This window comes from Coenobita brevimanus, chromosome 53 (assembly GCF_032717465.1).
Source record: "Coenobita brevimanus isolate Jiangsu-jjx chromosome 53, ASM3271746v2, whole genome shotgun sequence".
Classification (NCBI taxonomy): Eukaryota; Metazoa; Arthropoda; class Malacostraca; order Decapoda; family Coenobitidae; genus Coenobita; species Coenobita brevimanus.
This window is the reverse complement of record NC_137006.1, coordinates 8,516,747-8,532,886: the sequence shown is the minus strand read 5'-3', so window position 1 is coordinate 8,532,886 and position 16,140 is coordinate 8,516,747. Positions and strand designations below refer to the sequence as shown.

Here is a 16,140-nt window from a genome sequence, read left to right as displayed (position 1 = left end):
CTGCACACACCTTCCATGTCCCCCATCTGCTCCAATTCATATTTGCCCAATCGTTCCTCCACTTCTTTCTTATACTCTGCCTTTTTCTCATCCTCTTGTAACCTTTCCACTCTCCTTACAAATACTCCTTCTTGCCACCCTTCCCTTCTTCTATTTCTCCATCTTAATTGGATCTTGATTCTGGCCACCACCAAGTAGTGGTCAGAAAGTCCACTCCCCCAACCTCTGTAAGCTCTCTTGCGAAGTACCTAATATAAATTGATAAACTCTAAATATAACTGCCTGGGCTTCAATATAAGTATTATGTCATTGTTGAAACGATATAATTTCTGTCATTTATTTATCACAAATCTATGGAAATTAGTGCTGATGTATGGGACATAATTCAAAGCATTATATGAATAAAGAGCAAAGGTGTAACCAGAGGGGCACTCACTGGAGTGCATCTCTCTGACAAGGGCAATGTAATTTCGACCCACTCCTCATAATGGGTTAGGATTTCTGATCACTGATAAGGGTTTCGCAAAAAGTGCTTTCAGGATCCCAAATATGTAATACGATCCACATAGGACCCAAAAGTTAAAAGTTTATTCTCTGGAATATGAGCTATCTACCCACCAAATTTGGTCCAAATCTCTCGTTTAGTTCATGAGTAATCCTGATAACAAACAAACAAACATCGGTCTCAAAAGTGAATCGATTGTTCCCTGGGACATGGGCTATCTACCCACTGAGTTTGGTCCAAATCTCTCTTTACCCATCCCCGCCCTAGAGGGGCTTGGGGACGGGTATTGTTTCCACCCAGTTTGTCTGTCTGTCTGTCCGTAACAACATTACACGAAATGTACTGGTGAGATTTTGACTAATATTACAGGGATGATGGGCTATGAACTTCTGATCACCTGATTTAATTTGGGGCCAAATTGGGTCGAGGCTCAGGCTGTTGGTCCCAATTTTTTTTTTTTTTTTTTTTTTCCGCCATAACTCCTTTCAAATTCGTCACCTAAAGGTGCATCTTTCAAATCTGCATCCTATAAAATGCCTTATTACATCAGAGGGGTCACCTCCTAGTAGGGGGTCAATGTCAGCTAGGTTGGGCCTAATACTTCAAATGTGCATAAAATCGTCAATTTTCACCCGATTTACTCCAAATTTGATATGTGATATATTTGACTAGATATCCAGTAGTATTTATATGTCAGCACTAAAATAACTGCCGGGCTGTGCCTTGGTACCTCTTCTTGTTTAGTTTTTTAGTAATCCTGCTAACAGACAAACACACAAACATACAAATAGGGGTGAAAACATGCTCTCCTTTTCGGACAGAATGAGTGACGTACTTGCAGGAACACAAGACAGTCTAAGGTCGGCAATTGAAACGAGCTAACACCCAAAGCTCGGGGGTCAGTCTGACTCGACATTCTCTGTATGTGGGCATTTTTCCAGAAATTGCCTGTTTTCAGACTATATCTCAGTAATTAAACTATCTTGTACACTGAATGAAAGATCAGAATAATCACTAATCCTTTATCTCACGACTGCAAGCGTCCTGATGTCTCTAGATGGAGGCATTGTGGAATGAGAAGGAGAAGAATATCAATATTATGGGGGATCACTGCAAGGCAGTATCTGTATGATCATACGAGTCTGTGGCTGAGGCAGACTGGCTGTGCAGGTCAGGATGGGCTGGGTAGGAGCTGGCTGCCCCTCTCTCACTCACTCGTGCCCCACTAGGCCTTTCCCCTCCTCCACTGCCTTAAGAATTAATCATAGCACCCCATACATGTGGCTCGTTCATCTTATTCGCCCAATTTTTCTGGTTGTTCCAGAGTGGCACTTCACTAAGTATTGTGCTGGTGGGGAGAATACCAAGGTTTTCACACTAAGTTACACAGTACTTGCTATGAAAGATCGCCTTCTCTTTATCTCTAGCACATTTTCAAAACCTGTGCTACGAAAGTGTACATTCTTTTTCACTCTAACTCGTTGTTTTTAACCAGTAGTTTACCATATCTCCGAAAATATTACGTGAAAGACAATTACAGTAAACTCTTCTACCTGGCGCAAAGCTGTCCAGGAGGTGCCGTTACTTTATCTACTGATGGATAGTGATATAATACCCTCCCGAGTTCCCCAAGGGGTCCAACTCCATTTAAGACATTATACCTGAACTATATAACTGCTCAGACATAGGAAAACAACATTAAACATTTTAATATGCATGATAAAATCTCACTATTATACAAGGAGGTCCCAGTGTTGCAAAGGGGGGTTGGTGTTTCACCACCACCAACTTTTACGTGTAATGATTTGTAAAACAGTTTTAAACAAGAATATAGGTTATTTACACCTAAAACACACAGTAGGCTTTCCATGCCTACTTGGTATGTATATGTACAATAGTCAGATTATGTAGTCATTTGTTAAACTAGGGGTACCAGGCGAGCCGGTCTGTGTATGTAGCGATATGTTTTTTTATTATAAAAGCTCACACTGACAGACCACTTCTCTTTTTTCTTCCAATTTTCCTCTCCCTCTTTTCTACTGTCTTCTTTCTTTCCTTTCCTCCTCATGTTACTTTTATCCATCTTTCTTATTCATTATTGAGTTGCATCCAATGGTTGTAAAAGAAAGCAACAGAAAGAGAGAAACTTAAATAAAGGGAATACAATTTACATCCTCTTTAGGGTGACGAAGACAATGTTTATTATGCCGAATCAGGCAATTTTGGCCTCTGTGCAGCTGACATAAGTGTTAACTCTCTCTCTCCCCCCCCCAGTGATGGAGGTACTGTACAAGTGGGATGAAATTTTTGAATAAATATTGTCCCGCTCCGATTTTTCCTGAAAAATATAAATGATCATGATAATGGAGGGGAATCGCAGCATGCTGATCCCTTGTATACATCCGTTTTCTGTTTTTTCAGTACTGAAATATACATGAACTCAGTACGATACGCCTGTTCATTCGTTTCAGAAATAATAAAACCCAGTTAAACAAGAAATGCATTTTATCCTCAAATCACATGCTTGGATACACAATATCAGCGTTACAACTACAATGAAGAATCATAAAACTAATCATGTGCAATCTAAAACAATTCTGCTTCCATCTGTCTGACTCTCTTCGTATGGCAACAAGAACTAAATAAGGCCATCTGTTGTGGGCCAAAATTTCAAGTTACAGTAAAGCTATCAGGAAACTGTGTTTGGGTGACGAGATGAATGGCACGGATTTTTATTTCTGGGCTTCCCAAGCAGTTGTATTAAATCCATCTATCTGCTGTGTCGGATAATAATGCACGCCAGGTACTAAACCGATGGATTATTTAGAGTTTACTGTACTTGGCTAAGTTCTTACGTCACTAAAGGAATAGCAGTAATTTCTAAACTGTTTTTTGTCACGACATTCATATACATGTATACTTTATGGTCACTTTCATATTCAGTCAAGCACGTTTTTTAAACATGTAGCTTTATCTTCTAACATCTTACAGGAAAGACACTCTTTTCTAGGTTATTTTTTGATCATAACAATTGCTATTAATACCGTAGTTTTCTTTTCTATTACTGCTTATGTTTATTGCACTTTTTCTACACTCTTAAGCCACTTCATGAATGTCATTCCTTACTATCATTAAAACACCGTTTCTGTACAGTAAAATAATCCTTATTTTTTAGTACCAAGAGTTTTTTTCAGTTATACAGAAATTTACATTATATTCACCCCCCCCCCCAACACACACATGAACTACCAGGCTGGGGCAATGTAGCTGGTGGTGTGTTGGTGACACGTGGAAGCCATAAAGAAGCTGGGATGCCGTACTGCAGCATTCCTATCGCACGTGACTTTCGGCCATCCAACCATTGTCCACAGAGTCCAACGCCTCAATGGACTCTCCCGAGGCATCACAACGGTAAGGAGAGTTCTCGGACTCTGGAGGGCCATCAGGGTCGCTCAAATGGCGGCAAGGAGGAGGAAGAGGTAGACGGTCTGGGTACGTCACTCCACGTGGTAACTTCTTTCTTCAGGCATCATCTCCTCACCCGACAGTGACAGTGCTGTCACTTAAACGTTCCTCCCAGTTGCACTTTCACTGAACCCCTTCCTTGCATGAGTGGGAGGTTTGACAATGATGGAGGTGGCAAGGGCTAGGCAGCTTGCGTCAAGCACTGGGCACATTAGAAAATAGGGATGTCTTGAAACGCTGGTGTGGTGGGAAACAAAAAAAACATATGTCCATCAACTGAGGTGACCCAAACACCTGTTCTTGGACGGCTTTGTCTATCATCCGAGCTTTAGGAGTTAACGAGGTTAACGCTATTTCACTTGCATAACAGAGTCAGGAGGAGAATGACACATCATAAATAGTCGTTATCTCTCTGTGCCTAAAACTGTTCAGCTGAGAGAAGTTTGACAACAAACTGAAAAATATTTCATGGAAGTCCTCTCTTCAAGTGTGATACTTGGATCCTCATACCAGAAGAGAACCAGAGTCACCAAAAATTATGTATACTTATAACATACTTTATTCCATTATGTGGCCTTATGTCTTCCACACATCATCGATATTCGGGTGGACTGTGGTCACTTTGTCTAAATTTTTTTTTTTTTTTTTTTAGTGACCTTACCAAAACGCCTGAGGACTTGGAAGGGGAAGAACAACTTACAGTATCTGGAGAGCTGGTGAGAGCCTAATAACCTAATGTCAGCAGTGCAGGCAACATATTTACTTTTGTACTTTTGAAGACACTAGTATCCTGGCCTGTGATATCTGCCATCCACAGCTACCCGTACAGGCAACTTCATTTCTTTAAGATTTTCCTCCCAATAGAGAAATAAAATTACAATATAAATACCTGTATGCCAGCTCAGGATGGCAGATAATACGCGTTAGGGATATTAACAGTTACATTATGAAAAATGAGTGCGCAAAGGTGGAAGTAAGCCCGGAATTTCAATAGACAACGTTACATTACAGATGTAACCAGCAATGATATGGAAAGGTCAGACTCATAACATGGTTCAGAGATAATCACAAAATACTTTGAAATTGTCTACACATTAGTACTGTGAGATATAATAATGTGGCCATAATATCAACTAGTGGAGAGTCCGGGAGATGTCTTATTCAGTGACTGGAAACCAGTGTGCGTGCATGGATATTACGGCAGACCAGTAACTAGGCCTTTCACGAAACTGAAATTTTTGAAACTGAAATGTTTATTTAGCCAATCATAATTTACAGGAGTTAAGGATGTACAATTATTGTCATAAATTTGGCTGAGCCATTTGAAAGTAAACTCTCTTTAAAGCTCCTAGCAATATTGACACTCGAAATAACTAACAATATTTTTGCATTACTATTGTTGATATTGACTTAATAATAATCTGTTACCTACATACATTTACCCTAAAGATAGTATGATGATATGTGTTGACCATACGCGAATAATGTGTACACAGTTAAGTCCAGACACACGAAAAAACACACATTACATATACGTATCTACACATATATAAGGTACAATTAAACACATATTTGCATACAAATACACACACACACACACACACACACATATATATATATATATATATATATATATATATATATATATATATATATATATATAGATATATATATACCTAGGCTGCTTCCCCCAAGGAAAGGGAGGTAGCCGAGACAGGACGACTCACTCTCCATTTACTCATCCATTCAAACACATTCATTCGCATCTTAGCCCCAAAGGGGAGAACGGACAGATCCTCACCGCATCACACCGCACAAGGGTCAACTGCGCAATGCAATCAGTGACATCCGCAGCAGGGCCCGACAGCAGAACTGGTTTACCCCTGCCACATCATAACAGACCCATCCCCTTACCCGCACCTGACCTGACTAGCTGATCAGACCAAATGCGGGAGAATATCCCCTCAGGGCTGCGTCATCACTTATTCATTCACAATTTCTCTCCATTTATTTCTGTCACGCACAGCCACTCTTCCTTGCTCAACAGACATCCCTCTCGCATCCAGCGCTCTCTTCACACTGTCCATCCATCCAATTCGTGGTCTCCCTCTCAGCCTTACACCTCTCACATCAGATCTAGTTATCTTTTTCACCAATCGTTCATTATCCATTCTCTCCATATGCCCAAACCATTGCAACACCCTCTGCTCAACTCTACCAGCCATCTCCCGAACAACTCCGGTTCTCCTTCGCACTTCATCATTTCGCACTCGATCCATACGCGTCACTCCACACATACTCCTCAGACATCTCATCTCCATTACATTCAAACTTTTCCTTTCTGCTACACCCACATTCCATGTTTCAGCCCCATATAATGCAGTTGGTACCACAACACCCTCATACAGCCTTCTCTTTACATCCATTCTTAGCGAACGACATTTAAACACTTTTTTCATTCCTCCCAGCACCTTTCCTACTTCATTTATTCTAAACTTCACTTCTGCATCTATTCTTCCATTCACAGCAACATGTGACCCTAGATATTTAAAACAATCTACCTCCTCAAGCAACTCACCATTCAAAACTATATTCATCCCCCTACCATCTATCAACCTCGTACACTTCATCACTTTACTCTTATTCTCATTTACTTTCAATTTCCTCCTTTCACACACCCTTCCAAACTCCTCTACCAACTGTCTCAATCTCTCCTCTGAATCAGTCACCAGTGCAGTATCATCTGCAAACAGCAGCTGCTTCAGATTCCACTCTCCTCCATCAACATTTACCAAACTCAGACCACCTAAAACTCTTGCATTCACCTCCCTTACAACACCATCCATGTAAATATTAAACAACCAAGGCGACATCACACATCCCTGTCGCAGCCCCACTCTCACGGGAAACCAATCACTCACAGCATTTCCCACTCTTACACACGCTCTACTATTTACATAAAAACTTTTCACCCCTTTTAGTAACCTACCATCAAGTCCATACAATCTTAAAACAGTCCACAAAGCCTCCCTATCAATTCTATCATACGCTTTCTCTAAATCCATAAATGCCCAAAACACATCCTTGCCTTTCGCTAAATACTTTTCACACACTTGTCTCACAGCAAACACCTGATCAACGCATCCCCTCCCTTTCCTAAAGCCACACTGCTCATCACTAATCACTCCCTCTGTACCCTCTCTAACTCTCACAATTAACACTCTACCATACACTTTACCTACAACACTCAACAGACTTATACCCCTAAAGCTAGTACATTCATACTTATCACCCTTGCCTTTATACAACGGGACCACACAAGCACTTGCCCAGTCAATTGGCACCATACCTTTCTCAAAGCACACATTCAACAATCTTACTAACCAGTCAACAATAGTCACTCCACCACCCTTCAGGCATTCCACAGCACACTCATCCATACCTGCAGCTTTCCCTGTTTTCATATCCTTTACTGCCTTCTCCACTTCTTCCTTCGTGATCAAAGAATCATTCAACTCTCCCAACACATTTATTCCTTGCACCCTTCCATCTGCCACAATCTCAGCCACCCTTTCCTCCTCTACATTTAACAATCTTTCAAAATACTCTGCCCATCTCTTCCTTACTGCATCCATCTCAATTAACATCCTTCCATCCTCTGCTTTTACTCGTTCTTCCTTCCCAGACTCTCCCTTTCGCACCCTTTTCACCTCCTTCCAAAACATTTTCTTATTCTGTTGAAAATTCTCTGTCAGCCGCCTACCCCACCTCTCATCTGCTGCCACTTTAGCATCACGCACAGCCTTTCTCGCTCTATTCCTCTTTTCCTTATACCTTTCATATGGCATCTCATCCTTCCTCTGCAGCCACACTTCATATGCCCGTCTCTTCTCAGCCACAGCCATACTTACTTCCTCGCACCACCATTCACTTCCTTTTCTTACACCACCACCCACACATCTCACACCACACACCTCTTCTGCATGCCCCACCACAGCACTCTTAAACAACTGCCATTCCTCCTCCACGCTGCCATTTTCCCGATCTTTCACTGCGTTCCACTCATCTTTCAATTTCTCCTGATACTCTATCTTTTTCTCTCTTTTATCCAACTCACTCACTTTCAAAACCTCCCTGCCACACCTACATACATTTACCCTAAAGATAGTATGATGATATGTGTTGACCATATACGAATAATGTGTACACAGTTAAGTCCAGACACACGAAAAAACACACATTACATATACACTTATTTAAGCATAATTTAACATACACTCATACACGTTGTATAACCATATACAACCCAATCACCCATATGCACCTCCAAATACAAGAATGCATACTCATATTCAATACATACACATACAGTAGATACATACCTGTACACAATACCCTTCGATACTAATATACTGTACACTGCATATGTGTACATACACGTACTTCTACTGTGTACCCACAGTATATGCAGTCCAAAATGCAGATATTAAGCAATACAGTTTTTCTCATACACACATATACATGTACACCCGCACAAAAAACAATCAGGATCTATGGGCACGATGGCCGTACAAATGAGCAACTTCTACAGTCACATATGAGTCTATAAATGTGGTGCCTCAAAACATATATATATATATATATATATATATATATATATATATATATATATATATATATATATATATATATATATATATATATATATATATATTTTACGTGTCCGACTCTGGGCATAGGCTTCACAGCCTGCCCTCAAGGCCCAGTAGTCCTCCTACATACCATACACCTCTACATGTCACCACTTCGGCGCTAACACCCACCGTCCATATTGAATACATGCTAGGGCTGTCTCATACGGGACTGGTATATTGGTATTAGCGGGGGTACTTTTACGACATCTCGGCGGGTCTTCTGGTAGATCAGTAAAGTCTGATTTTGTGAAATCACCCAGTAAGTGATTTTTTTTGCAGTTTTGAGTTCTAATAATTACCAACGTTAATATTTGCACTTATACTTACAGGATGCCCCACATATCACAATGCTTCATCCATGTTAAAGAATTATACGTGCTGTAAGAGCGCCCAACAACCCTCTCGCTGGTGCACATACATATACACCCACACATATACATATAACACATACATAGATATACCGTATATACATGCATGCACATACACATGCATACATATACCGTATAAACATATGCATGCACAAACACACATACGCATACATATACATGCACATATACAAAGACAGTATAAAATATTATGATTACTGATAATCGAGATGGTATTGGCGTAATATATCAGACTTTAGAGAATTCTTGACGCTGGGTAATGAGGGTTTATTTTTTTTATCACTAAGCAGGCTGTTCTGTACCTTTCCTTCGTCAAAGGTAATGCATGTCTGACTGATTGGTGGTCAGCAGTAGAGTTTCTAATTCACTGATATTACATAGCTTATATCTTTCACTAGTGCGAAGATGGGACAATCCCTCGTTACTGTAGTTATGTATGGATTTGTAAACAAATATAGCACTACAATAGGTATTAACATCGTCCAGTTTCAAAAGTCGTAGGCTGAGAAATACTTCATTAGTATGGGAATACTTAGAACTGTAAGTGATTGTTCGCACGATTTTTCTTTGTGCAGCAGCTACGTTATATAATTTAGTCTTCCCTCCCGTTCCTCATACTGTGTGGCAGTAGGAGGGAAAGGAATATTAGTGAGTAACAAATATGTTTTAGGGCAGTAGTACTGATGCGATTTCGAACAAGGTAAAGAATGCCACATTGTTTGTTCATTTTTGTTAATCAAGTTTGTATGTGATTATTCCACGATAACTTTACCTCAGTACCATGAAATTTTATGCTTTCCTCTTTTTTCACCATTGTGTCTCCAATTTTTATGGGCTGTCTAGACTGAGGAATATTCTTATTTCTGTGAATGATTATATATTTAGTTTTTTCTATATTCACTGTAAGTTTGTTGGAAGTTATCCATCTTTTAACATTGTTTAATTCACTATTTACTAGGTCATTAAGTGTGTGTGAAGGTGTTGGTGCCTTGCATAAACAGTGCTGTCATCAGCAAACAGAATAAATTTGAACTGCCTACTACAGCTGACTATATCATTAATATATAGAATAAATAGTAACTGACCCAACATGGATCCCTGAGGGACACCATAAGAGATATTCTGAAGAGAGGATTTGCTGTCCTTATATTATATTAATTGTAGAATATTCGTTAAGTATGATTCAAACTATTTATATGTAATGTTTCTTATGCCATAGTGATCTAGTTTTTAAAATAAATTTGATGGTCAGTGGCATCGATTGCCTTAGAAAGGTCCAAGAATATGCTTTTTGTGCACTGCCTATTATCAAATGAGTTAAGTATATCATTTTTAAAGTTAGTTAGGGCAGTCCCAGTTGAGCAGCCTCTTCTAAATTCATATTGTACCTTAAAAATTATGTTATAAGACGTACAGAAGTCCACAATTTTGTTATACATATTTTTTTTTTTCCAAAATTTTAACCCATGGATGGTAACACTGACACTGGACGATGATTACTGAGTATTTTATTATCTCCTGCATTAAAGATGGGTGTTACTCTGGCATTTTTTAAAAGGTCGGGAAATATACTTGTGGTAAATGATGCATTATACAAGTGTATAACACGACATAACTGCGACACCACTTCTCTCAAAACACTCATGGGAATGTCATCATTACCTGGAGAGAAATTTCGCATTTGGTTCAAGGCACTTGGTAATTCTGATTCTGTGATTGGTGTAAGAAAATGTTGATGCTATTCTGTTATGAATAAACATGGAAAAACTTGCATTAGAATCTTCGATGTTTGTTGCCCGATTTTTACCAAATGAAATACGAATTGAAATATTCTGCGATTTCTTTTGGTTTGATTATTTCTCTACTGTCGTGTAAAAATGTTGTACTTAATTTGTCACGTTTAAGTCCATTCAGAACTGAGTTTATTATGCTCCAGGTTTCTCTGGAGTTGCCTAAACACTCATAAAGCTTTATCCTAAAATAATTATCTTATGCTGTCCTTAATGCTTGGGTGACTTGATTAATACCCTATGGAACACCTCTCCATATGTGATGGGTCTCCTAGCATATTTCCTCGCTATTTTTGGTCTCTAATCATTGACTTGATCTCTGTTGTTCTATAAGGCTTAGATTTGTGGCTTGGCTTGCTTTAACTTTTTTTTTTTTTTTATTAATGGGAAGTGCTTATTGAAAGATATACTGAAAATAGTTTTGAAAGCTGCTATATATTAAATCTGGGTCATCTGAAGCCAATATTTAATCCCATAATGCGTTTACTAAGGATTGCTTAATATTATTTATATAATCTTGGATAATGGAATCACTTCATGAGTTGAAATCCCCAGATGAGTGAAGTATGGCAATCAAGTATGGTAAACAAGCCTAAATAATCAGACTGGTTTGACTCATTATTCAGTGATTCGGAGTGACAGATGAACAGAAAAACTGTTGACCACGACCGTACAGTGGCTTACAACATTCTTGATTCAACAAATTAACAATAATTGCCACAGTGAACAATGCTTTTCGAACCCTGTAATACGCGCTTTCCGGCCAATAAACTTTTCAGAATAATGTATAGGACTTTCATAATTATTTGACCAAAAAAAAAAAAAGCAGAGGAATATTACAGTCTGCCACGCTTTCAGCAATATTTAGAGAAGCTGTAGAAGAAATCTGTTTACATACCTGATGTGTCAAGCCTGAGCTTTCTTTCTACATACTGACCAACAGTACAAAATACAGCAGTGTAAAAAGCAGTGCAATATATTTTAATATGCTGTTTACTTACCTGATGTGTTTAGCTTAAGCTGTCCTTCCACATACTGACCCACGGTGACCCAGGCATAGATGCCCCGACTCTCCTGTTTGAAGTGGATTATGTTGTACCGAGCTGGTCCGTCACCCTGGTTGTCAAACTTGAAACTGTCGCCGCTCAAACCTGTTGGGAGAGATGGTAAAGGGTTTGTCTGAGTGTGAAGGAAGAGGTTTGTTGGTAGACCAAAGGTTCTTCTAAGTGGTTATCTCATTACCACACACCTATTTGAAGTAGAAAGTGTTGATTTATACTCGTACAGTCATATCCCCATCTCCCTGAAACTTTCGTCTCTTGGACCTGTTGGTAGAAAGTCCGTGAAGTATAATATCCCTCAAACAGCCACAGCAAAATAATACCACACAACTACACTGCTACTACACCAATGTAAGTGAATGATACAGTATAATCAACGGCGGAAAATCACATCAAACGTAAGGTATGAGCCGATCACCTGGAAATACGAGTAATATGGTGAAGAGTTGACTGTTTTAAATGATCATTTATTTTACTCGCTCAGTACGGTGACATGTTTTATTGATATGGTCGTGCTTTCCCACCAGGCAAAACCGTATTACCGATTAATAAAAATTCTCTTGCCTGTACCGAACTCGTCTACTGCCATGGTGGTCAAACCTTTTAGGGAAGATAATGCATGCAACTAAGAAGCCTGGGTGCACGAGATTCACAAATGTGCTGATACGCAGAAAGAAAAAGGAAACGAAATTTCTCCAGCAATATTGATTTTACTGTTTCTTTGAGGATATGTTACTCGAGGGTAGGCTGAAATGCTTTAAGCCTAATTACAGTTGAGAGGGAATGTACTGCACAACTCAAGCCCCATATTTATTAAGTTTGGTATTTTTCTTTTATTACGAAATGCATTTAAAGCAAATGGACTGAGTCATTAGAACCTAATATTATCAAGAGTAAGCGTCAAGGAAAGCTGAGGAAAGGCGAGCTATTTCATCAGCACAATGCACCGGCCCACACGTCGGTGGTCGCCATGACATTAGAGATTTCGCAGCTTCTTCCTTTCTAAATTTATTTTTCACATTACATCTTAGAATTCTGTTTTATGATACTGACTTCGGTTATGTCGATATTACAGCAGTGTAATTAACGTGCTTTTTTTTTTTTTTTTTTTTTTTTTTTTTGTGACCGACTCTGGGCATAGGCTTCACAGCCTGCTTTCAAGGCCCAGTAGTCCTCCTACGTACCGCACACCTCTACATGTCACCACTTCGGCGCTAACACCCACCATCCATACTGAATACATGCTAGGGTTGTCTCATACAGGATTGGTGTATTGGTATTAGCGGGGGTATTTTTACGACATGTCGGCGGGCCTTCTTGTAGATCAGTAAAGTCTGATTTTTCTGAAATTCAAATCCTTAAACTGTTCCCTGCCTCAGCGGGATTTGAACCCGAGTCCGTCAGGACTGCAGGCCAACCCTCTACCGATTGAGCCACCGCCTCCAGAGGATATAATGGAGGAATATCCATAGGAAGAGGTGCTGTGAAGCGTTGTCACCAAGAAGACGGCCCTGTGGCTATGATTCCATTAGTCACCCACGTATTCCCCATCTGGCATCTTCTGACATTTACTTCTTTATAACATGTAAATGGAACTGACTATGAGACCTTATGCAAACGATAATGATGATGTAATTTTTGCTGCTGAGAGACTGTGAGACCGACAAGAGAAAGCTCGTTTCCCAAACAGTATCAAAGCGGTGCCTGAATCGGTAGAGAGGTGGCCTGCATCCCTAATGGACCCAGGATAGAGTCCCAGCTGGGGCAGGGAACAGTTTAAGGATCTGAATTCCATTCAAAAACAGACTTTGCTGATCTACCAGAGACCGGCCAAGATATCGTCAAAATATCCCCGCTATTACCAATACACTAATCCCGTATGAGACATCAGAATCATGTATTCAGTATGGACGGTGGGTGTTAAAGCGGAAGTAGTGACATGTTGAGAAATAAGGTTATGTAGGAACACTACATAACCTCGGGAACAGGCTTTTGAAACTTGTGACCAGAGCCGGACATAAATAAGAAAAAGAAAAGCACAACGTCATGTGTAGACCTCAAAGGAGAATGTGTTGAAACACGGTAGAAGTCGACTCCGTAAACCAAATTACCCTAGTTAAACTGGCATCTTTTCAACCGACTGTCGTATATATCTATATCTGTCCGTTTGTCTGTCTGTCTGTCTTTCTGTTACCCCGCCCCCAGTTGCTTACCGATTTCCTTAGTAACTCTCCTACGTTTTCTATTTTAATATTATTACTTTTCTTTCTGCTCTGCGTACTTTGCATCTACTGTAATTTAGTTGTCCATCCTTCTTTTGCTACCTTAGTACCACATAGCCTCCCTAGGCTTGGTGCTGGCTTCTCTCACTATTCTCTCTCTCTCTCTCTCTCTCTCTCTCTCTCTCTCTCTCTCTCTCTCTCTCTTTCTCTCTCTCCGCACACAACTATAATATAGCTAGATAGAAGATACATAGATGTGTGTGTGTGTGTGTGTGTGTGTGTGTGTTTCAAAACATCTCACGAGAGTGTTAATACAAGTAATGAAAGTGGGATACACTTCACTCACTCATTTTCAATTGCCATTGTCAGCAACTTTTTCTATTAGACTTGTAGAACAAGCACTTCACTATGCAAATTTAACCTCTTCACTATGACTGCGTGTTCTTTAATTTTTTCTTGCTCTCTCTAGGTGATTTCCTTAAATTAGGGAAAACTTTTAGAAATGGAGGGGTCAGATAAATCGTTAGTTATCCTCTGAACTACTACAGGGCTCACGTAAGCTGAGCAAATCATGTACAGGTGGCAAAAATCCCGAGATGAATATAATCGTCTTGATACAGCGAGAATACTAAGACGAGAAAACATATATAATGTAAACGATTTTTTGGTTTAGGATTCTCAGTATAATATCTAGACTTTCGATGGTCAAGACTCATAAGCTAATTCAATAATAGAAATATAACAAGAATTCCAAGCTGTATAAAATCGTCTGGATGCAACAAGTTGTTGAGCCGATAGAGCCAGGGTTCGAATTTTAATGCAGGCATGTGTCACTAGACTCAAGTATCCGTCCACCCTGTGTTGATAGGTAAAATGAGTAGGTAGGTTAACACCAAGTGAAGGTAACTGAAGTTGTGGTGATGCGGTGACTGTGTATCCTAGGGTAGTGGGTGGAAAAAAAAAAAACGCCACATGCTCAAAGGCCTTAATTAAGGAGGGGAGCACTAAGGTCACGTGCCTCTCTGTGTCTATCCCTATGTTTACCTCTGCAACTTAATAAAAAACAATTTCACTACATAATTTTAACAAAGCTGCGAAATAGCTCAGGACGTGACGGGTTAAAAATATGTCAATAAGACAGACTACCATCCCTTTTTGAAGCTATAATGGTAAGCAAAAAAATAATAATAATAATAATTATAAAAGTTGAAGAACATTTCCAATAAAAGACAGGGGAAAAAAAAACTGTGATAGGTTAGAGATAAAAGGAGCGAATGTTATGTAACAGATGCTGTGAGAGTGAATGCGAGTGAAATGGTTGGGAGGAGGAGAAGGACAGACCGAAACCGAAGTGATGAGATAAAGTAGGAGAAAATATATGAGTAGAGTGTCTGTAGAAGGAGACCAGGGATAAGGTGGAGAGATCTAATACGATATGGAGTGGAGGAAAGTTAAGAAAAAAAAAACTGGAAAATCTATTAACTTATTGACTGACTGACCTGTAAACACAACTTTCCTGAGGTATTCAAGGAGCTGTTCGCCCTGAATAGGGTTCATGTGGTGGCAGAGTCCCCACTGTCCACCACACAGGTCACGGTGCATGTCTCTGAAACAACATAAAAGTAGTGTGTAATTGGCATGGTTCGTACATATTAATGCCAAAGTAGTGACAGATTGATGGTGAACGCCAGAGCCCTTTTTGTCCTCTGTATAGGTCACGATGCATGTCCCTGAAACAACAGCAAAAAATCATTCTGCCTGTACTGTTGTTAGATACTTTCCTCGATTGTTTTTGTAATATTTTTTGTCATTTTATTTGTATATCACTCTTACTGAGTGATTTAGTGTTAGTGACAGCCATGGTAGTGAGCTGATCACCTCAATCAATACTGCCACGTCGGCCGATGGTTGGCATTGTTCACTACGAAACTACGGGCCTGATAGTGCCAGGGATCTGAATTCTGGTGCAGCAGGTGGAGCCACTAGTTTTAGGTGTTCATCCACACTTTATTGGTAG

General features: G+C 39.7%; 1 protein-coding gene across 1 annotated transcript in view; it reads right to left on the bottom strand.

Moving 5' to 3' along the window:
- LOC145400735 (metabotropic glutamate receptor 6-like) overlaps nucleotides 1–16,140 on the bottom strand; it is a 281,737-nt gene that overhangs the window by 100,721 nt on the left and 164,876 nt on the right. The window contains exons 9-10 of the mRNA XM_080273169.1: nucleotides 15,623–15,729; nucleotides 11,842–11,991 (exon numbers count right to left, since the gene is read on the bottom strand). Of these exons, the coding sequence (XP_080129295.1) occupies nucleotides 11,842–11,991; nucleotides 15,623–15,729 (257 nt within the window). The remainder of the gene's footprint in view (nucleotides 1–11,841; nucleotides 11,992–15,622; nucleotides 15,730–16,140) is intronic.